The sequence below is a fragment of the Crotalus tigris genome, unplaced genomic scaffold, assembly GCF_016545835.1.
Source record: "Crotalus tigris isolate CLP2741 ecotype Arizona unplaced genomic scaffold, ASM1654583v1 scf7180000019007.31208882:3723066, whole genome shotgun sequence".
Taxonomy (NCBI): domain Eukaryota; kingdom Metazoa; phylum Chordata; class Lepidosauria; order Squamata; family Viperidae; genus Crotalus; species Crotalus tigris.
This window is the reverse complement of record NW_024097321.1, coordinates 3,167,323-3,190,243: the sequence shown is the minus strand read 5'-3', so window position 1 is coordinate 3,190,243 and position 22,921 is coordinate 3,167,323. Positions and strand designations below refer to the sequence as shown.

At 37.1% G+C, this 22,921-nt stretch overlaps 1 protein-coding gene and 1 long non-coding RNA gene across 2 annotated transcripts; one reads left to right on the top strand and one right to left on the bottom strand.

The window, feature by feature from the left end:
* Positions 1-49: 49 nt before the first annotated feature.
* LOC120314791 (acetyl-CoA acetyltransferase, cytosolic-like) lies at positions 50-14,483 on the bottom strand. The gene is made up of 9 exons (XM_039358251.1): positions 14,331-14,483; positions 9,205-9,339; positions 8,019-8,200; positions 6,170-6,287; positions 5,091-5,234; positions 3,299-3,421; positions 2,714-2,868; positions 1,799-1,909; positions 50-300 (listed from the first exon to the last, which is right to left on the bottom strand). The coding sequence occupies exons 1-9, from the start codon at positions 14,383-14,385 to the stop codon at positions 133-135; spliced, it is 1,191 nt and encodes a 396-aa protein (XP_039214185.1). The 5' UTR covers positions 14,386-14,483; the 3' UTR covers positions 50-132.
* Positions 14,484-14,584: 101 nt separating this feature from the next.
* On the top strand, positions 14,585-22,871 carry LOC120314793. Its single transcript, XR_005558529.1, has 4 exons — positions 14,585-14,722; positions 20,240-20,368; positions 21,871-21,992; positions 22,788-22,871. It is a non-coding gene; the product is annotated as an uncharacterized LOC120314793 (long non-coding RNA).
* The last annotated feature ends 50 nt before the right edge of the window (positions 22,872-22,921 follow it).

Genomic DNA, 22,921 nt, shown 5'->3' with positions numbered 1-22,921 from the left:
GACAGTAGGATGCTTGGATCTTGCCTAGTATCAAGAAATAGGTACAATATTGCCTAATATTGTTTCTTTATTACTTAACTAATAAAGATGAGTCATGTTACAAATTAGTACAAAATCAAAGAAAAGTTTCCTTTATCTTTCTACACACATAGCTATGCCCATTCCTCCTCCTATACATAACGCCGCAACTCCTCGTTTTCCACCTGTTCGTTCTAGTGAGTGCAGAAGTGTAACAAGGATTCGACACCCAGATGCTCCAAGAGGATGGCCAAGAGCAACAGCCCCACCTTCAATGTTAACCTGCCAAAATAAATAAAACCAGCAAATAAATAATACATCAGAAGTATCTGTTAAATCAAATATAGAAATCTTCCTTTCCTATTTTGGAACCTAATGTTTAGACCAGTGGTTCTCAACCTGTGGGTTGGGACCCCATTTGGGGTCTAACGACCATTTCACGGGGGTCGCCAAACAAGGCTGTCCACCATTTTTTCCCCCTTTGGCCATGCCCCTGGCACCCGGTGATGTATAAGTGGTTGGGGGTCACCACAACATGGGGAACTGTATTATGGGGTCACGGCATTAGAAAGGTTGAGAACCACTGGTTTAGACCAAGGATTGGAAACCTCTGACAATAGATTTTATAGTGAAGTGAGCAAGACTCATTGAGCCATTACTTATACAACATGCTTGCCTGATCCTACTTCAAACATGCCTTTAAATTTTCTTAGCATTTTTAAGCAAGCACCTGCTGTTTGGTTATTCAGTTTTTATCCCCAGCCACCAAATCTGTGGAAGGAACATTCTGCTGGGACCTCCAACTTTACTGCTCCCCTACAAAGTACTGGAGCTAACATAAAATGGTGATCATTACTTTTGGCAGTTCTAGGTAAATCAGTCATGTCTGAATGATGAGGGACCCAAAATGATCAGAAGAATATATATTCCTGCAGTGCAATAATACTGTTAAGTTGCAGAATCTGCTAATGCACTTGAAGTAAATGGACCACCAGAGAACCCCCAGAGAAAGGATGAATACTATTTCATGAAATACACTTGCTGGTTAATAGCTTTTACTGTCAGAAAAATCTCTCTGATATCCAGCCCGAAGATTAACCCGGGCTTACAACTCACTGATTCTGATCCCACCCCTTGGGGAAATGGAGAACCAAGACAGTCCTTTAGATAAGATTCTTTCCATACATCCCTTCAGTCTTCTACAGCCTAAATACTGTATATCCAATTCCTTCAATCGTTCCACATAGAACTTGTGTTCTCTGAACTTGCTTTAATTTTTTGATGTCCTTTTTGGACTACAATACCTAAATATATTCCTTGTGAACAGCTACTAGAAATGTACAACTCAATGTAAGTTTTCTTTCCAAAGGTCAATGAAATTTTATTTGAATACTAGCATCACTGAGTGCCAAGTTATATCATATGTTCAATATGTCTGCATTTAAAAAACATTTTTTTAAAAAGTGAACATAAGATTTAGAGAAATTACGGATCACTGCAGAGAGAAAGATAAGCTCTTAATCACTGAAGTACTAATTTACACTGGAATTCCCCATCTATACAGTTTGTCAATTTTCTTCAAATTGATATCCTGCAAAGTATTTCAGATGACATACTACTTTGAATCAGTTACTCTTCCCATCCCATGAAGCAAATACTTCAGGTTTGCATCAAACAAAATATATTTCCGTGCCCTATTCATCTGGAGCAGAATATGTATTCTAGGCTATAAATAAACAGATTTGCAGTAATTGTGCTTTTATGGCAATGTTGAACATACCTTTTCTGGTTTCAATTTTAGTTCTTTTGTTATTGCAACACCTACGGCAGCAAAAGCTTCATTAATTTCATACAGATCCACTTGATCCAATGTCCAACCAGCTTTTTCAACCTACAAAAGATCAACAAGTTTGTTCAATTAACATGGCTAAAAATCATGGCTGAATTCTGTTAGAAAATTAGTTCTACCCCCCCCCCAAATATAATTATTTGTAATAAAGAGATAAATAAGGCTCTGATTACAAATACAGTGTTCATTTTTAATAAAAAAAATTGATGCTCAAATCAGTATTTAAGATATAGTACTGAAACTAATCTCTAATTTAAGCACACATACGGGATAGGCCCACAAATGCATGATGGTGGAGTCATCTCCTTCTATAGTTATGGAAAAATGCTTAATTCAATTAACTCTTGAGTGTTCAATCTTCACTAATGACCTATGCACTTGTTTTCTTTCCACAAAAGTGTGTGCACATATGCAAGTGCATACACACACACAATTTAATATCCAGAAAAAATAGCTGGAAAAATTCAGTAACAGAGTTAATGAAACATTTATTAGCAAAGCTACCATAATTCATCAGGATTGGGACAGGTTATACATATTATGATATAGTGATAAAAAGGGCGTTCACCAGGAGATAAAAACAAGTTTCCTTACCGGTTGGTTTGTACCCTGACGATGATGGCAGATTCCTAGCCATCGAAAGCTTGGTTTTATCTATTAAAACTGTATTGTTTTTATCTCCTGGTGAACGCCTTTTTTATCACTATGTATATACCCAGGAATCATTACTCTTCAATTTTTAACGTTATTTTTAATATTATGATATGAATATACTAGGCTTAAAAAAACAGTTTAATTTTCAGAATTAACACTAATTCAGTGGAATGGACCTTCTTCCCTACTTACAGCTTTTCTTATGGCCGTGATGGGTGCTATTCCCATAACTGAAGGATCAACACCAACTTGAGCCGAAGACACGATCCATGCCAAAGGAGTGAGATTTCGTTTAACCGCTTCTGATTTTTTCATAAGAATTACAGCAGCAGCCCCATCGTTTATACCTGAAGAGAAAAACAACTAAACCTAGCTTTAAAGTATCTAACAAAGCTTGATACCTCCAGATATATCAGTTTTGCCCAGCTTTATCTTCATGGATATTTCCATCATAAAGCAATAATTTCCAGTGAATTTTTTTAGATTTGGCCAGGATGAGGCATGAGAGGAAAAGAAAATTTCCCCGGAAAATATCTACTCCTTTAAGCTAACATTGCTTATCTCTGAAACATTTTTCGGTTAGATATATAGCTTTTTAAAAAGTGGAAAGTTCATATTTAATAGGAGGGTACGTACGCAGTACCAGAATCAAAACCTTTCCAGTTGTAGTTAATGATCCATCCTTCCTTCCTTCCTTCCTTCCTTCCTTCCTTCCTGATTGCTAAAACCGGAACAAATGATTTGATGGCTTATCTTTACATTGCTCAACAAACCAACCTGAGGCATTTGCTGCAGTCACAGTTCCTGTCCCATCGGTTATGAAGCAAGGTTTCAACTTTGCCACTGTTTCTATGTTGCACCCATGGCGAGGATGTTCATCTGCTTTAACTTCCGTGGGACCTGTCAAAAACAAATATTTCAACAGCAGCCATTTTATACTCAGTGCAAAAAAGGAAAAGTGCAATTTTCCTAATAGAAATTCTACTTCTCATGCTTTTTTCAAAGATATGCACTGCCCTTACCAAAGGTGTTTAACATCTGATAAACTGTCAAGATGCACAAGAATGTGTCAAACATATGTTGGAAATGTAATCAGCCCGAAAGTACATTTTTATCATCTTTGGTAGAAATGTAAAAAGGCAGAGCAATACTGGAATCCACAACTGAAACCAGAGATTTTATTTTTAGGCTTGATAGATAAATGTCTTGGGGAAAAAAGGGTATGTTTTTATTTATGATAACATCAGCAAGACTTTTGTATGCACAGGAATGGAAGCACTTACAGATTCCAATAATGGAAGAATTGATGGTGTAATGAATGGAATTGGTGGAAACAAAAAAAATACTTTGATAAAATAGAAGACTCTAGCTTTGTTTTTACTTGGAAAACACTTTTTGATATTTTTCCTTGAAATCAAAACAAATGAAACATTGATTTTGGCTTTTGACAATTAGAACTGTTTATGATTATAGAAATATTGTGTTACATTGATCTTAGAGTAAAAGGTTACAGTATGTTATTTTTGTGCCTCTACTAAAGAGTGGGATGTTATTTTTTTTCTATTTTCTTTTCCTTTTCTGCACTCCTAGTCTTGATCCCTTCTTGACTTTTTCTTTACTACTTCTTTATTTTTCTATTTTCTTACATTTTATTCTTTGATGAAACATAAAGTTTTATTTTTTAAAAAAATGCACTGCCCTTCAATAGAATTGTAGAAGACTCATCCGCAGTGGCATTTTATCCTGGAGCTCTAATGTCCAGTTCACAAGCTATAAACTATATGCATCTTGTTATTAAAAAGTAGTAATATTATGCTTATTTCTCCCTTGTATGACAATGACTATTAGAACTTTTCAGTGACTGCAGTTTCCCACATTCCTTAATTACATGTATTCTAGCCTAGGAGTGATAAACTGAGTTCATATATTAAGTCATAGAGTTCTAAATTGGGCTTTAGATACAGTATGAACCCAATTTATGTTGTTTGGTTGATTTTGGTTTAGCATAAGATGTAAAGTTCATCTGCTGTGATTTATTCAACAGATCACTATTAAGCAAACTACAGCATAGAAAAATATATTAAACTCATAATAAGGTCCCAAACATTGACTTAGTATGTCTTGAAATTAACTCACAAGAAATTCTAAAATTCAGGAGGATTATTCTTTAAATTACTATTAAATTACCGGTAATACAATTTTTTTTTTTTTTACAAAAATACATGATACTCTATCAGGAAAAAACTCTGGTTCAATCTATGAACCACTTCAAAATTGACATTGTGGCAGCAATGAATGTTAGATGACATTTTTTCCGGATCTGTAATTATACTTCTCTTTCCAAAATCTAGATGGTTATTAACTGGCAGGACACAATGCTTACATTCATCTAGCAGTAACAACTAAGTAATTATGTCTGAGGTTATTAAGTGTCTCTCCCTTTCCAGTATATCAATTATTCTAATTCATGAGGAAGAATTGAAGCAAATAAAAATGAATACAAAGATGGATCATAATAGTTAGAAACAGGTCCCAGTCCTTTGTCCAGTATGTCAAACTGCTCACTGACCTTTTCTAGAAGGTACAACAACAGGTACAATCTCTTTATCAAAATATCCGCCCTTCTGTGCATTTTCAGCCTTATTCTGAGACATTACAGCCTGCTGGTCTTGTTCTTCTCGACTGACCTTCCATCGTTTGGCCACATTTTCAGCTGAAACAATTAAAAAATACAGTAGATACTTTACAATTTAGTTATTGTGTACTTATTACATTTATTACTCTGAATTTTCAAATACTGATAGGGAATACATTGTTTCCAGCACGTAATATTCACACATTCATACCAGTTTTGCATTTGTTTTTGTTGGAAAATTATTTACACTGAATAAATGAGTGCACGTATACAAGACATGCAATTCTGAAGTCCGGTGAGATTGATTCTACTTGATTAACTGATTACAACAGAAGAAACTATTGAAAAGCAACTGAGCATGAGGTATAAAGTGGTAGAAGGCCTTTGAAGATTATTTATATTATAACACAGCATTTATTGCATGCTAAAGGTAATATACATTAAATATGCAATAGGTGCAAATATATTATATCATAAACTGTAGTTATTTATTACTATTCTATTATTTATATCACACCTTTTGGGAAGAGCTTAAGATATTGTCCACAGCACTCCTTCCTCCTATTTTGGTAGGTTGGACTGAGACAGAGTGACTGGCCTGAAGTCCAGTGAATCCTCCTGGCAGAGGATAGATTAGAATCTGGGCCTTCTGCATCTACTGCAACATCCTAACTACTGTGCCAATATGGCTTTCAGTGTGCATCGATGACCTGGGAGAAGCGTTTGCCTGGGGAATGTGGCCCTAAATAGGGCTTCTTTCTCTTTACTTTTTTTCCCCTAGAACATACATGCTTGGACATATGTAGGTATTTCCATGCTTTTACAGTCTGGGGATACAGGGATTCATAGCAATTAGAGCTGACAACCCTACATCGAAGTTGGACATTGCGCAGTATTTTTCCTCTCATCCTTGTAATTTTTGCTTTCTGTCCACTCTTCCTTTTTTTGGTGAAATAAAGTTGGGACATGCTTTCATCCAACCTTTTTGAAAATGTTGTTTCCATGTGGCTTACCTGTAATACCCATGTGATAACAGTAGAAAACATCTGTCAAGCCATCTACGATAATACTGTCTTGCAAAGAGGCTTCCCCCATCTTCACTCCACCACGCAGATGAATGACATGAGGAGCCTGAAAAAAAAAGCATTCTGACCCATTTAGAACATTGAAAGCAACTTTCTTTGCAACTGAATGGAAATAATCTTTGGAGTGCCCATTCTCCCTGTATGACTCTTCTGTTCATCTGCCATTAGTAAATCTAATATACAGAAGCAATCCCAACTCAGTTGTAGAGCACATGCTTTGTACGCATGAGGTCTCAGCTTCGGTCCCTGATATTACCCAGTAGAAGAATCACACGATTTGTATGAAAGCGAAAGAGTGTAAGAAAAAAGAAGCTTCCATATTGCTTCTTGCTGGATTCGAGCTGAGAGGAAAGTAAAGACTTGAAATGAGCTAAAGCAGTGATGGCAAACCTTTTAAAGACCGAGTGCCCAAACTGCAACCCAAAACCCCTTATGCATCGTCAGGTGGCGGGTGGGTGTGGCCCATTGCCTGGGTGTGGCCCATTGGGTGGGCGTGGCTGCGGTGGTAACGGCAGACTGGTGGGACTAAAAAGTTCAATCAATCAATTCCAACTTTACAAGATCTTTTTTTTCCCCACGAGAAGTTGAAATTGACTGATTGATTGAACGGCAGCAGAGGCCTAAAGAGAAAAGGTTTTATAAAACCCAGCTGAAGGCCTAGGATTGGGGCAACGCACCCATGCCATAGGTTCTGAGTGCCGCCTCTGGCACCCAGGCCATAGGTTCGCCACCACTGAGCTAAAGGATATTTCACTTTAAGACTAGCAGCATATCCAGCTGAAAGAAGTATATACACCACTGTATGCACAATAATCTCCCTGCTATTTTTTTTATCAGAAGCAACAGTGAGACAAAAGGATCAGAAGAACAGTTTGGCCTCTGCCATGGAAATTTCAGAAGTCATTGTCCCATTCAAAGATGAAACGTCAGGCTATTTCAATTTAGTTTCTCTCCAAGGTTTAGCAACAACCTGTTTTTCCTGTAAAATTATTTTATTCCTGCCCTACTGGTTTTTATGGACATTCTGGCATGAATAGCAGCTAATCCAAAGCTCTAAATTATTACTTCTTTTGGCTGGAGCATGAAGTGCTAAGCAATTTATTTAGTGCAAACTGCTAATCCTTCTGAAGAAATAATATGGTTGTGGGTTTTTTAAAAGAAATTACACCATGCTTTATAAACTTTTTAAACTTCAAGACGCTTTATAAAGTCACAAAAATATGTCATTATATCTTAATCCAAAAATATCCTGGTTTATTCCAGATTTGGTTTTGTACCTTGCATGAATCAGGAAGTAACCTAGCAAAGCGGGATTACTCCATCTCCAGTGTTGTATTCATAACAATTACATGAGTCAATTCCATCACTCAAAGGTTTAGATATTGGTGGTGTTCATATAGGATTGGTTTTTGGAATCGAGCCATGCCGTTTAGCATACTGTGGTTTAATAACCCTGGCTTAACCTTGTGCGCCAATAAGTATCTCAAATCAATGAGGGGTTGGACATGGCCCAATTCTGTTAAGCCTCAGTCCAGTAAAGCCCAACCTCTTACTGGTTGGGAATGTAGCTGGCGAGATAGAAGTCCCCCTTGATAAACGCCTGATGTACAGTGTGTGTACTGTTTAATACAGTCATTCACGCATGGAAATCATGTATTCCATGGATTCCGTGAATACAGTAATTTCACGCATGGAAATGACTGTATTCCGTGCCTTTTCAGCATAAGCTTCATAGAAGCAGCAAGCCTTAACCTCTATGAACATCAGGCAGCCTTACCTTGCTCATGTTTTCCATTCCGCCAGCCACCACAATACTGGAATCTCCTGTCATAATAGACTGAGCCCCGAGACATACGGCTTTCAGGCCTGATCCGCAGATCATTTGACAACTCCAAGCTGGTATCTCATATGGAATCCCTGCCCCGACACTGGCTTGTCGAGCAGGATTCTGGCCAGCCCCTGCAGACATAAACACACAGGGACAACTATACTAAATTGTTTTAGCTCATTCTCCTACCTCACTTCTTAGTGACAGGCAGGTGCCCATGTTATTTGCCTGTAACATAACCACTTTGGGTTTTAAATTAATAACCCAACTCTTGTTTCTAGGCACTGCTTTGTAAAAATGAATGTTTGACTCTTTGTTTCAATGCCCATGTCTTATTTTTTCAAGTTACTTTTATTCTCAATTTTCTTAGGCTGACCTTCATTGTCTTTGGGCTATATTTCAACACTGCTGTGCACAGGTGACGGTAGTGTATTGTTTTGTTTTTTGCTTTTAACCTTCAGTGTAATGTGAAGTTTATTTCAAGGGCTGTCTGCATTCATAGGAACTTGCCCAAGTTTTATGATTAAAATCAGCCAAATTGTTTCTGTTTGTGAGGACTGGATCAGCTGGATCTCCTCACTCTTAGCACAGCTCCTTAATCATTACATCCTACTGACTCTCATAGAGAAGCACATATGCAGGTCAAGAAACTGGAAAAGGCTGAAAAGATTAATGGGATCTGAAGTAGTAAAAGTAGGGGCAAGAATACAGGCAGATAGACTGACACATTGCTGATTTAACACACCCAGAATTGTGGGAGACAAAAACACCATGATTTCTTCATCACATTCCCATCCTTGTTTGCCACCACCCACTCTTCCCTCTGATTTATGTATGCATACTTGAAAAACCTTGTGTTGGAAGAAGTAATGGGAACTGCAGAAGGAGAATCAATGCAAGAATATGAAGGAAATGTCAAAGTTGTTTCATCTGCTATTTCCAGGAATATTAGACTTTGCTACACAAATTGCTAGTTTGGGAGATTAAAACCTAGAGCATATGGGAAGAAAGTATAATTTACAATAAATAAAACTCATTGTGTGTGTATGTGTGTGTGTGTGTGATTTCTGCATTACAAAAACGAAGAGAAGAGGCTACATCAAAATCCTGGATAAATGCTTGATCAAGTTCATACCTGCAGCCAATACTTGTCCAAGTATAACTTCAGATAATTCTTTAGGATCAATTTTTGTCCTCTGCAACAATTCTTTAATGACTACTGAAGCCAATTCATGGGCGTGCAGGGTTGACAAGGCACCATTGAAGGATCCTAGATAGAAGATAAAAATCAGAAATAGATGTGTTTTAATTTTACTTTATTCCATCTTTCCTTACATTCTATTCTTCTTTTAAGCATTCTAGGTAACAGATACAGATTACAATTCTAGGAAAATAAACAAATATTATATTTTTATGGATATACTTGTGGCTTAAGTTATATCTATATTGTTCATTAGAAGTCTGGCATTTTATTTTATTATCTGGTCTAATGTACTGTCAAGACTTGATTTTTCAAATATGGTAGCATTTTCTTGGTCTTCCAGAGTTATGTATAGTTATGTGTAGTGTAGACCTATTTTATATATACGTAAATTAGTTCTATGCTGCTATTATCCCAAAAATTAAACAGAACTACTAGATTCATTTATGAATCAGATATCAGTCTACAGTACAAGGCTTTAATAGGGAGAACACTATTCCAGTTGTCATACCTAGTAAACTTCAATAAATGCATTTTGTGTATCTATTTCTTACATCCTTATGCTAAATAGAACTCAAACTATTAGAACAAATAAATTTTATTTACAGCTCTTTCAATTAGAAAAGTTGCGCAGTCTAACTTTTATTTATATGTACTAGAGCAGGCATGTCAAACTCACGATGTCACGTGACGTCGCACGACATATCATGACTTTTTCCCCATTGCCGGCAATGGGGTAGGCGCGATTTCAATATGATTTATCCGGCCCACGGGCCGGCAGTTTGACATGCCTGTACTAGAATCTCACTTCCAGCTTGATGTCGCGGTGCCGCAGGAAGACAGGGCTCCGTCTTTCCCATCTGAATTTGCTCCACTGGCCAGTCACAAAGGTCCTGACAGCCGAAGTCAAAAGCACCACCAAGCAACTTTCAAGCACTGTGGATGAAATTGATGATCCTCTCTTTAAGATTCTAAGTTTTATTTCCTGAAAATGCTGCCCAAAGCATTTTTAGCCCTGTGAGGAGAGAGGAAAGGGAATTTTTACTCCACCCTCTAAGAAAAGTGGCGACTTATTACCCAGGGGAAAGAGCAACCATAAGATTAATTTTAATCTAATAGGATATATATTCTTTTGAAACTTGGGGACTAAAAGTGTTCTTTTTTCTTATTGGAGACTGCTGTTTTTTTTAAAAAAAAATAGACTTGAAAAACCGCCATATAAGTTTTGGACTTAAAAAGCTATAAAACGGCATTGGTGACATCTTGTGGTGAATTATGGTATTACAATTTGTTATTGCCTAAAAGAAACCTGGCTTGAAGCCCAGACTTCAGATAAAATTTGTTTGGCCTTGACAGCTACTAACTTTGAAAAACCCAGCTGCAAAGAAGGGATTTCTGGGCGGCTTATCTGTGTGGCAGGAATGATGTACTGTTTTGGAAGCTGTCCTGCCTGAACTATGAATGTTAACTTTTATTGACTCTCAGAGCTATGCTTGGGGAATGCTTTCCTATTTCCCGAATGAGAAGCATATATTATTACACGAGATGATGTAACACCTTGGATTATAAACTCTTATTTGATAAACAATTTCTATTAGTAAGACCACCCATAAAACGTGAAATAGATGTCCCATACCCAGCTACAAAAGACAAAAATTATTTTTAATGTTTGATTCTAAAGTCTTCAACTTAACATATTATTAAGAAAATATGGATGAAGATCAGGAAAAAATCCTTTCTATGTTGAAATCAGTATACAAAACTATACTTTCAGCTTGTGATAAAATAAGAAGCAACACAAAGGAACAATGTTCTAGCTTAAATATACAAACCTAGATCTTGATTACAAGCAAAGAAGTAACAACGCAGAAAACAAAAGGAAAATTGGAACAACTAAACGCTAAGACAGAGGATCCAACTGACCAACAGACCCAGCCAACTAAAAAATCAGAAAATGGAGTGATAACATTGAAAATGGAAAAGACTTTTCACAAATCAAGAAATCAGAATATATTTGAGGAAAAGGAAGAAGAACGGATTGAATGGAAGATAAAGTTATTAGGACAACTGTGGGAAATTGGAGTAACAGGGAGGCAGTTTAATGAATACCAATGGACTTGTTCTTCCAAAAAAATTTCAGCCAAATGGTCTTTCTTATTCCAAATAATATATATAAAAATAGAGGGAGTACTATTGCTGGCAAAGGAAGAAAGCCAAAGTAAGGGTGAAGAAAATAATTAGAGGAAATATTATATTACCAATTAGATGGTTGAATATAGTGGAAAATACATAACTTTTAGAAAATAGAATAATATTATAATTAAATAGATAAGATGTGTAAATAGAATATTATTAGACTTTGGTATGAAAAGGGAAAAAGGGAGTTGAGATAAGGGAAGCTTTTGGTCACCTAAATATAAAGTACTTGGAAATCATAAATAATAGTGTTTTCTTGAATATTGATGGGAAATTAAAGCTTGAAAAAACCCCGCAATAACAGGACATTGATTGTATACAAGGAATAAGTGCAAACGCAATTAAGATACGTATAAGCTAAAAATTATTGATAACTGTAACAAAGATGTTTTTATTTTGTTGTTGTTAATTGCGAAGTCATGTGCAACCCATCGCAACCCCATGGACAACGTTTCTCCAGGTCTTCCTGTCCTCTACCATCTTCTGGAGTCCACTTAGGTTCACGCCTACTGCTTCAGTGACTCCAGCCAGCCACCTCATTCTCTGTCGTCCCCTTCTTCTATTGCCCTCAATCTTTCCCAGCATTAGGCCCTTCTCCAGTGAGTCCTTCCTTCTCATTAGGTGGCAAAAGTATTTGAGTTTCAACTTCAGGATCTGGCCTTCTAAAGAGCAGTCGGGGTTGATCTCTTTTAGGACTGACCGGTTTGAACGCCTTGCAGTCCAAGGGACCCGTAGGAGTCTTCTCCAGCACCATAGTTCAAAGGCCTCAATTCTTTGTCACTCAGCCTTTCTTATGGCCCAACTTTCACATCCATACATTGCAACTGAGAAAACAATGGCCTTGATTATACTATATGTTTTTATTTAGTTGATAATAATAATAATTGTACTAGCCTAATATGAGATAATAGACATTAATGGAAAAAGAGAGGAAATATCTGGTGTAACATGAGATTTATACTAAACATTTATGTACACTATTGAACTATTGATTAACCCAGTCATCACGTTGCTTTTTAAATATCCAATTGTAAACTGAGAAAATCAATAAAATATTATTTTAAAAAAAGAGTTTCCATTGATTTCTTGTTAAATACTCAGGAATTATTCATATCTCTAACCATGATGTCTTACATAGTTGTTTAAGAAGCTGATTTAAGGAGGTTTTTTAATTCTTATATAAAACTCTAGGAAAGGCCTCATGAAATATAAAAGCCCCATAGGATTGGCCAACTGCACCTACTCCATCAGATGTGGCAGGCTGCAGACCCCATCAGCCAAGGATTTCTGCCTGGCGGGGTGCCAGAAAAAAAGCCTTTTCTGCTGTGACTTCCACCCTTTGAAATATTGTGTCAGTCAAGGTGAGATCTGCTCCTGTCTTAGCCTCCTGAAAGGGCCTGGAAACCTGGTTCTGCCAACTGGCTTGGGGGCCCAATGGGGCCATCCTACTCTGGAATTGTTTCCTACATCAGAAGAAAACCCCACCCCCATCCTATTTACATTCCTTTTATCCAGTTTTGTTTACTTTCAATGTTCTCGTTTTAAAGCATTTTAATGCTTATTTTTTTAATATTCTAATTGTTTTATACTATTGTTTTGATAGTGTAAGCCACCCATACACTTGACAGTGAGATGGACGGCAAATAAATATAATAAATGAAAACGTGGAATAACTAATCAGAAGAGGAAAGAAGGATCAAAGAGGATGGGAACCATAACCCAAAGCTAAGATGCAACACTGTGTTTGGAAGCCAGGCTCCAAGGCTGACTAGATGCTCTTCGATGTTTTTCTTTGCGCTGGAAGAGCAAAGGAGTTGATTTTATTAACGGAAGGAAACGAGAGCCGGCGACCAGACAGTCCTGGCTCTACTGATCAAACGCCAATCAGAGCACGAGGGACTCTTCAGCAAGAGTCGTGAGACAATCACGGCGCATCTTCACGCGGTGGCTCTATAACTCATTGTCCAATCATTGCAAAGCGAGGGAGGAGCCTTCGGCATTACGCAAAAAACAAACAAAGCAACTGCTGTGAATAAGCCAACAGGGCGAACAAGCGGGATCGTTTTTCAGAATGTTTATTCTCCCGTAGTAGCATTAACCTTTTTTTTTTTAATTGTAACCGTCTAGAGGCACTTAGGTGAAGTGTATAAATTTGATAAATAAACCCAGTGGGCAACTTACACCCAACGTTAACATGGAGCTTAGAGTGGCAAACACAGATTCAAACACTCGCTCTGCTAATAATTTCCCGTGTGTCAAACTGTTCGCCGAATGAATCTCGATTGCAGACAAATAAGGGAGTCAAGAAACAAAGATGCCAAGCCAGCTCGAGCTTTGTGGAGGACAGATTGAAGGAATGTCAGTGTAGCGTTGAGGGGTAAGTAAATGGGTTAGATGAACGATTTAGCCTTCTATTTTGCATACAGTAGCTAAATTTCAATCTTGTTAAACTCAGTCGGATTTCCACACATACGTTAGACAGCGGTGTCCGTTTCCAATCTGTTATCCGAATAGTTCTTAACAGTTAAGTAAGCAGGTAACAAAGCCCTACATACATCCTCGCCCTCGCAGTTCTAGAGTTCTTTAGCCCTCTCGCAGGACATCCCTAGTACAGTTTCTACCACAATCCTACCTCGATTCATTTTCTTATCTTTCTGCCATGTGCAGGAAAATAATACAGGATTTCCTCCCCTAACAGGCAGCACAGAAGGAAAAAAATGGGCGAAGGCAAATTTCCCGCAGGCATCAGAATGAATGGACCACGCAAGGTTGGGAGCAAGCGTAACGCCAGTCCGTGAAAACGCCCATTTTAGAGCAATACGAGATCGAGGCGTGAAATAGCTCCGGTAGTAGTTTCTACTCACCGACCGGGGTCCTTGCAGCAGCAACGATAACAACGTCCTCTTTCCTGCAATCCATGATGCCTCAAGGTAGTAGAAGCCCCGTCGCTCCTGCAGCCGCAACTCTTTCTCTGGGCAAAGTGCCCAGCGCCTCCCTTAGAGTGAGGCAGCGATGCGCACTCTGGTCCTCATTGGTTACCCCGGGCCCCGCCCACCTCTTTTTTCACCTAGGGGAGGGCTAGAGTCCGAAAGGGCGGTCGTGGTCACGTGATAGAAGCTGGGTTGCGGCTGATGGAGGAATTTTCAATCGGAGACAATTGAGAGGGGAAGGCCGGCCTTTCCGCCCCTTTGGACGCTGATACTGCGGGTTGCACGCCGGCAGCGATGAAAACCAGGGAACCTGTTTATTCGTTAAGGTCACTGTAATAATAATGTATGATAATTGGGAGCTCTTTCCCTAGGCGAAAGCACGAGGAGTTAAATCTATCTCTATGAAATGCATTATCAGAAAATCGTCCTGAAGGTTCATACCAGTTTTCCTCCCTCACATATTTTATGCTGCAGTCTCCCTCCAAAATAGTAAAACCAAATTGCCTAACTTATTTGGACTTCTTACAGATATCACAGTTATTTTGAGGGTCACATCTCCCCCCCACCCTCCAAGTTTAATTGCAGCTTTTTGTTTCTTGCCCTCAGATTTACACATAAATCCGTGGACCTGTTTGGGTCCCACCTTTTAACCCAACCTCTGTAAGGCCCCACAAAAGCCTTATTTTGGTTGCTAAATGCCACACAACAACATTTCTGGAACTGCAGTAATTTTCAACATGTAAAACAGTTTCTTTCAAAAATGTTTTCTCTGCTGAACAAGATTTGTAGCATTTTAGGGCAGTCTTCTTCAGCCTGATGCCCTTCAGATGTGCCAGATCAACTCCAAAGAACATCTAGCCAACAAGGCTTTTATATTTGCAGAGAAATTCACAGGTTTGTACTGTAGTTTAACATATCAGAAATGGACAGTTGCTTTACAGGCAACAATCACAATTCAGTCCCATAGTAATTTTGGAACATCTACTCTATAAACTTGAACTGGGTAAATCGGTGCATCATAGGGTAAAACATTTTTAATCAAGGTACTACAAATGGGATAACGTACAGAATAAGTCCAAAATCCAGGACTTATGACTCCTGTGGTACAGAGGTTTGGCGAATGTTATAAAAAATTCATGAGAATCTTATAACACAAAACGTCATAAAACATTTCTTGTGATCAATTCTTGACTGCTATACAGTTCAACGTGGGCTACTCTCAAGGCAGATACATCTCTGAGTATCTCCCTGAATTTTTAAGAATTTTTCAAGTATATTAGAAGTTCTGCCACTGTTGAAGGCATTGAGGAATCTGACAAGGAAATATCTCTTGACACAATAACCCAAAGGATCATTGGTTATCCAGAAGAATACAGTAATAAAGAGCAATTAACTAGGTCAAATACCATGGTTTATTAAATGGTAAGGAAAACAATATAAAATCTGTCTTAAAATAAATCATACCACAAATCACATAAATCGTAACACTCAATGAAATCATTATCAATCACTTCCAATCAATTACAAATTCCTGAGTGAACTTCTTAAAAATTAGGATTTGTGGTTGCCACAAATTATATATCCTGGGATTACTCCTGAATTCAAAAGTGCTCTTAGTGCTTCAGACTTTTTGCGATTCAAAGGATCTGTGAACATGGCTAATTCTCTATTTAAGGCCACTTTAAGGTTTTTACAGGTAGTCGTCAGCTTATGACCACAACTGAGTCCAAAATTTCTATTTCTAAGCAAGGTAGTTAAGGGAGTCATACCCCCTTTTTATAACCTTTTTTGCCATGGTTAAGCAAATCACTATAGTTGTTAAGTGAAAGGTGTTCATTGGGCAATTATGGCTTCCCCCATTGACTTTGCTTGTTAGAAGCTCCCTAGGAAAGTTGCAAATTACAATCCCAGGATCTCAGGATGCTGCAAGCATTGTAAATACACGGTAGTTGCCAAGCATGGGACCGTGGAGATGCTGCAGTGGTCATAAGTGTGAGAACTGGCCATGTCACCTTTTTCTGTTCCACTGTAACTTTGAATGGTGATGAAATGAATGGTTGTAAGCAGAGGACTAATTCTATAGCATGGATTAAGATCCACTGAATGACATAAGCAATTTTGTGATAATCAGCTGGAGTTTTTTTTAGGTTAGCAGTATTATATGGTGGAAATACTTTTCTTCAAGGTGGTCAGTGATATTGATAATGCATCAAAATAAGAGCAACTAAGACATGTTTGTGCACTAATCATAATTACAGTACTTATACTTCAAAGCTATACTAGCCACGACAACAGATCACAGTTAGCCATAGTGCAGGATTTTTTTAAAGAAGGAAATTTATGTTCTAATCTAAAGTATAAAGTTGCCATGACATGTCATTACTAGAAACAATTGCCATAAACCAAATATAGAGATGAATTCCTAGTCATGTCATCAAATATACAGTTTCAAAAGGTTAGTAAATCAGCAACCTTTTTGAACTGAATGCCAGCAAAATGTTGAAACAATCAGTCTGCCCCTATTAAGGACTAGATAAGACTAGTAGCTTTGATGAACTAGAGTGCAACTGCAAACTCTTCTTGTTCAAATAATCGTATCTTACACCAGCAGTTACAATACTGACATCCAAAGAAGTGCAGCATTTGGAATATTCCAAAGTACATTCATGACAGTTGATAAAAGAAAGATTAACCTCTTTCCATTTTTTAAAATCATATAGATTATACTTTCCCTACCTATTATATAGCTGCTGATTGAATTAATTAGCACTGTTATTCATAGCATAGAACCTAACATTCTGATCCTTTAGGAAGTCTATCAGAACAACACAAAAGGAGAGACGTAATATCATGACATACTAAGTCCCATCACTGGTAATACTTAGTGGTATGTCTCTAAATCTGGCCAACAAAATGACGTCGACAAAGTTCTTTTCAGTATTTGGAGTCTATGGGAGCATGGGTAACGAGAACCCGGCTTAAACTCAACCCTTGTAAGCTGAGCAGCTGTGGGTTCTAGGTCTCCTTACATCTTGGAATTTCCCATCATTGGTTCTGAATGGGGTTGGATTGCCCAGTAGGGGTACATTATGATCTTTGTGTGTCCTAAACACTTTTGTCTTCATTGGTCCCTCTATTCATAAATAACATTAAACATATTTAATATGATTTTCAATGTTTTAATTGCATTTTATAGAAACATAGGGAATAGTAAATGATATTTTTATTGTTTTGTAACAATCACTGATGGAGTTATTAAAAGATGAAATTGATTTTCATCTTTTCATGAAATAATCCAGGAACGTCTCATTAAAAGCTCTATAAAATTAAAATTTAGGTAATAAATTTGTACTTATACATGGAAACATTGCTATCCAAATCTAATATTTACTTTTCCCTTAAAGGTTTGTATAATTTAATATAGCACGCTCCTGTGAAAATTGTTAAGAAAATTTAATAGCCCTAGTGACATTTAATGTAAGACTGAGCTTTTAATTTGAACTGAACTATATGTATATTTTACATGTATTCTAATTCTATTTATTGTGTATATTTTCAAGGCAGAAAGCACAATAAAAATAGGCAACATGAGCAGCCAATTTCATTCCAGCATAGTTTTCTATTTCTTTAAGGATAGGTGGAGCACATTTGGTAGGGGGGGGAGCTCTGGTTGTTGGATTAGGCCAAAGACATAAAGACATGGTTTACAAGCTATACTGGGTGAGTTCACACACTATGCTGTAAACTACACCAACTCGTTGTACTTTAGCCATTACAGTAGATATAAACTAAATTATTGACTGCTTACTTGGAAATAACTAACCTAATTTAAGTAATGTATTAAACAAACTTCCAATTTTATTTTTTTACATTGATTTTGAGTAAGCAATTAAATGAGTTAATTTACTGTCACGTAATAGTATTTATACTAACTAGGTAGGGAGACATTACAATACTTGAGTTTCAAAGTTTGCTCTTTATAGCCTAAACACACACACCACACACAAACAAAGGTTTGATTTTAGAAGCGTGGAATTCAGAACTTGAAGAAAGATGCTTATAAAAATAGGGGAAAATAAATAGACATGTTAAAAAAGAGGAATATCCTTGTGTATTTCCAGAAAGCAATGCTACAGTCTTATACTATATTCAGGTGTCAATCAGCTACTGCATCTAGAATATAAATATCTGTATGATCATTTGTTGACAGGGGGAAAAATGCACTAAATCTCCTCATTTCTAATTAGTAATAGTCTAGATTTTATATTTTACACCTGCTAACCGTCCTTGAGAAGATCTTTAATTTAGATCAATAATCTGTATTGGGGTATTTCTATACTGATCACACAAAGTATTTGGAACCCCTAATTTTATAAAACTGAATGATTTGGACTGGTTCTTCTGTCAAAAGTCATAATGCGAATTCTATGGTACACTGCAAGAGGCTTCTTATATTTTGCTGTATCGTCACCTGGAATGATAAAACGAGTTATGTAGAATTATAAAAAAATCTCAACCTTTGCTGTCCCCCTAGTGGTGCTGCAGGCTTCTCCAGAAAAACAGAAACTTTAAAAGCACCGCTGCTTTGCTTACTCAACCTCATCAGCTTAAAAAAAAAATCGACCCCTTCTACAAGTGTTTACAACCCCTCCCATCAAAACTCACCTGTCAAAACCCCTTGACTTACTACATTGTGCGAACCTATCTGTCGGTGTTTGAGAAACACAATTTATGCTGATCATAAATGAATAAATAAATGAATGAATATCAGCTTCTTTCTATTCAAGGTAGCTAACTAATATGATGGGAGGATGGATAGGAAGGGTTTTTCTCCACCCCAAAATTCCTCTTTACAGATCTGGGAAAGAAGAAAAAAATCCTTTACCCCTACCTCTGTGCATATGTAGTCTTCACACGGGTGTCAAAAAAGTAGCTTAGATTATTCAGAAATCCTCACAAATGGCCAAACTAGTAGCCTCTTCTTTTGCTCCGGAATAGAAAAAAAAAAAAAAGGCTTGGTAGCAGGTTTTGGACTGCCTCACCAAGTCAGTATTTATTTTTAATTTTGTATTCCAAAAAAAAAGAAAGAAAGAGAAATAGAAACAGAATAAACAAAAGCGGGATAAGTAGAATGAAATAAAAAGAAACTCTTGGCCAACTTTTAGCCAAAGATGGCATGCATGCTCCCCTCCCTCTCTTTTCCTTTGCTGCAGGGAAAGAGAGATGCTTCTTTGGCTCCACTTTGACAGAGGTAGTTTCACACTGATGTTTCCATATCAGGAAAATATTTTCTGTCACTTTGGGCCAGTCACAGTCAGCCCACCCCACTCCATGGTTCGGTGGTTGTATGGAAAATAGGAAGAGGAAGGAGGATTAGGTATGTTATTTATAAAAATAATACTGGCGGGATGAAACTAAATATTAATTCTAGAGGACAGTAGGATGTTACATGTTTGTTTATTTTAATAAATTTATATAGCCACCCATCTCTACATAGGTGGCTCTGGATGGCTTACAAAATTTTAAAAATCCACCATATAACCCCCCTCCACTCCCCCCCATGGCATCAACAACACAATCAAATCAGCCACTTGATTGGCTCTGTCTCCATTTATAGTCACCAAGCCCATTGATAAAACCATGGTTTTTAAGGTATACATTATGCAAAATAAAAAACAAAAAAAACCCAGCTATCATTTAGTAGTATCTACAGGTGGATTTTTAGACAGATATATGATGGTTAAATAGCTAAATACATCACTAATTGAAAGACAATTATTATATTCTGTGATCCTAATCTATATTAGGGTACATGAATGATTTTTGTGTATTTGAAATATTAGGATGTGACCATTACTAATGATGGTGCAACTATTCTGAAGTTGCTGGAGGTAGAGCATCCTGCTGCAAAAGTACTGTGTGAACTAGCAGAATTGCAAAAGAAAGAAGTTGGAGATGGGACAACTTCTGTGGTATGTATGGGCATATCCAGGTGCTACTGCCAGTAGGGACAAGAAGCGTATTTTTAAAATAATCAAGAATGCCAGCAAAGACTGTGATGTGGATGCTATTGTACATCATGGCACTAATGATCTTCAAAAAAGGGAAAAAATGGATCCAGGAAACTACAGACCTATCAGCCTGACCTCAATACCTGGGAAGATTCTGGAAAAGATAACCAAGCAATAACTCAGTGAACACTTAGAGGCAAACAAAGTCATTACCAAAAGCCAACATGGGTTTATCAAAAAGAGATCATGCTAGACAAATCTTATTGCGTTGTTTGACCAGATGACAAAATTAGTGGACCAGAGGAATGCTGTGGATATAATTTACTTGAGCTTCAGTATGGCATTTGATAAAGTAAACCACACCCTACTACTTGATGAGATAGAAAAATGTGGGTTAGACAGCATTCACACGAACATATTATAGAACAATTATATACAATAAAGCATTTGTTCAGTGACTGTTGAAGATATGATGATGCTGAAAAAGGAGTTATGGGCAGTTCTTGTTGTGATGATGACTGTCTCCTGCCATCATGTGATCATGATTTGGGTGCTTGGCAACTGACCCACAATTAATAATGGTCACAGGATTCTGAAGTTAGATAATCATCATTTATGATCTTTATTGCTGGCTTCCAACAAGCACAATCAATGGAGAAATCAGCAGGAGATCGCAAATGGTGATCACAGAACTGTGACGCTGCAACTGGATGGGATTCGCTTAATAACTGCAGTTGGAATTGGCTTTGTAAGTTGGCATGGTCATGCAAATGTGCTTTTATGACCGCATCACTTAGTAACAGTGTCTTGGTCCCAATTACTGAGGACAAGTAATAGTTTTAAACTCTAATATTGGATTAAATAGTTTGTGATACAGAAATTTAAATCCTTAGGATCCCAAGGTACCTCTAGGGTAGTCTTCCCAGGAGAGGTCCCCTTGGGATATTTTTGCAAGTACATACCAATGTCCTTGGCTATTCTGGCTCAGTCTTTTAGTTGCAAGGAACAGCATCTAAATTATGTCAATTAAAGGCCTGTGTGCTTCCTTGTCTTCAATGTGGCAACATTATTTTGAGATTGTTTTTCACCTTGGCTAGTTCATCCTATCTCCCTGACTTCTGATTAATTTGTGATTATATTCCACGATCATAGGGAATATAATATAGCTCTTTCAATGTTGAAAATTTCCAATAATGCTCAAAATGAGATGTTCTGCACAGCTTCAGGCTCAATGGTATTCAAAACAAAAAGTTCCATACACCTGTAGCTTGGACCATATGCTAGAGAAAGTTGAATAGCTTTGCCTCTTGAAGCAAATGCAGTTTGTAAGTTTTCCAAGAATGTCTTTCATTTGCTGAGTGAAAGTTTATGTGTTTTTGTTTTGTTTTGTTTTGTTTTACTGTTTGTATCAAGGGCATAATTTTTTCACAGAGCAGTTTTAAATTAAATGTTCTCTTTCATAGGTAATTGTTGCTGCAGAACTTTTGAAAAATGCAGATGAATTGGTGAAACAGAAAATTCATCTGACTTCTTTCATTAGTGGATATCGTCTTGCTTGCAAATAAGACCTCCTGAAGTACTTCAAGTGAGAAATTATATAAAATTTGCCCGTTAACTTTTACAATTAAGTTTCAAAGTATCACCCAATGCATTTTTTCTTTAATCAATATAGCATTTTTTAAATATTGATGGCTCAGATATCATTTTTCAAATATTGATGGCCTCTCCTATTAGTCATGAGGTAAGCAGGTATTTATGAGCAAGTAAAAAATGAAGCCAACAGTGCTTTGTTAGTACAGGTTTTCCCTTTCACCAATGGAAAGAAGGGATTGTTGTTACTGTCATGATGTTTGAGGGTTATAGTAGCATTTGAGGTTTGTTAGAACTCTTTGTGGTACCTATACCCCAGTTGTGATTCAATAAAGCGTAAGGGCCTGGGGGCAAATTAGCTAACAATGGTCTGACTTACACTAACAGGCATTATTTTTGTACCGTCCCCATTTTATCCTTTGGTTTTTGACCAAACAAATATTTGTCTTGATCCTGGTTTTTAATTTACTTAATTTTAGCTCAATTCATATTTAACGTTTTAATATTTTATACCTGTTTTTATGGTGTTTATAAACTGCCCAGTCGTTTTTCAGTGAGATGGGTGGCATATCAGTTCAATAAAATTGATCTTGATGTTCTGCTAATGTATCTGCCATGATGGCAGCATATCTCAATCTTGTCAGTATAATAGGGCTTTTGCTAGACTATAGAATTGATCTATAATATTGTCCATGAAACCTTTAAATTGTTTGACGCTTAAATGTTTACTGATTAAGTGCAATACAGATGTAATATGCTGTGTTTAAAAATTATGTTGTTTTTCTCAAAGACAGGATGAAGTTATCTGAAGGTGTTAATATTAGGATGGGTGTGAATGGTAGGTATCGGCGGCCTTCTGGTTTTAAAAGATTCAGGGGATCCCTTGTCTTCATGAGAAATCTGAGGCAAGAAAGAGTCGAAGCA

Bases quoted from the DNA above. Each gene is read 5' to 3' on its own strand.
- LOC120314791 (XM_039358251.1), bottom strand. From the start codon at position 14,385: ATGGATTGCAGGAAAGAGGACGTTGTTATCGTTGCTGCTGCAAGGACC. The intron at 6,288-8,018 runs GTAAGGCTGCCT...TTTTTTTTTCAG, and splicing joins GAATGGAAAACATGAGCAAG to GCTCCTCATGTCATTCATCT. The intron at 3,422-5,090 runs GTCAGTGAGCAG...TGTTTTTGACAG, and splicing joins TGTTGTACCTTCTAGAAAAG to GTCCCACGGAAGTTAAAGCA.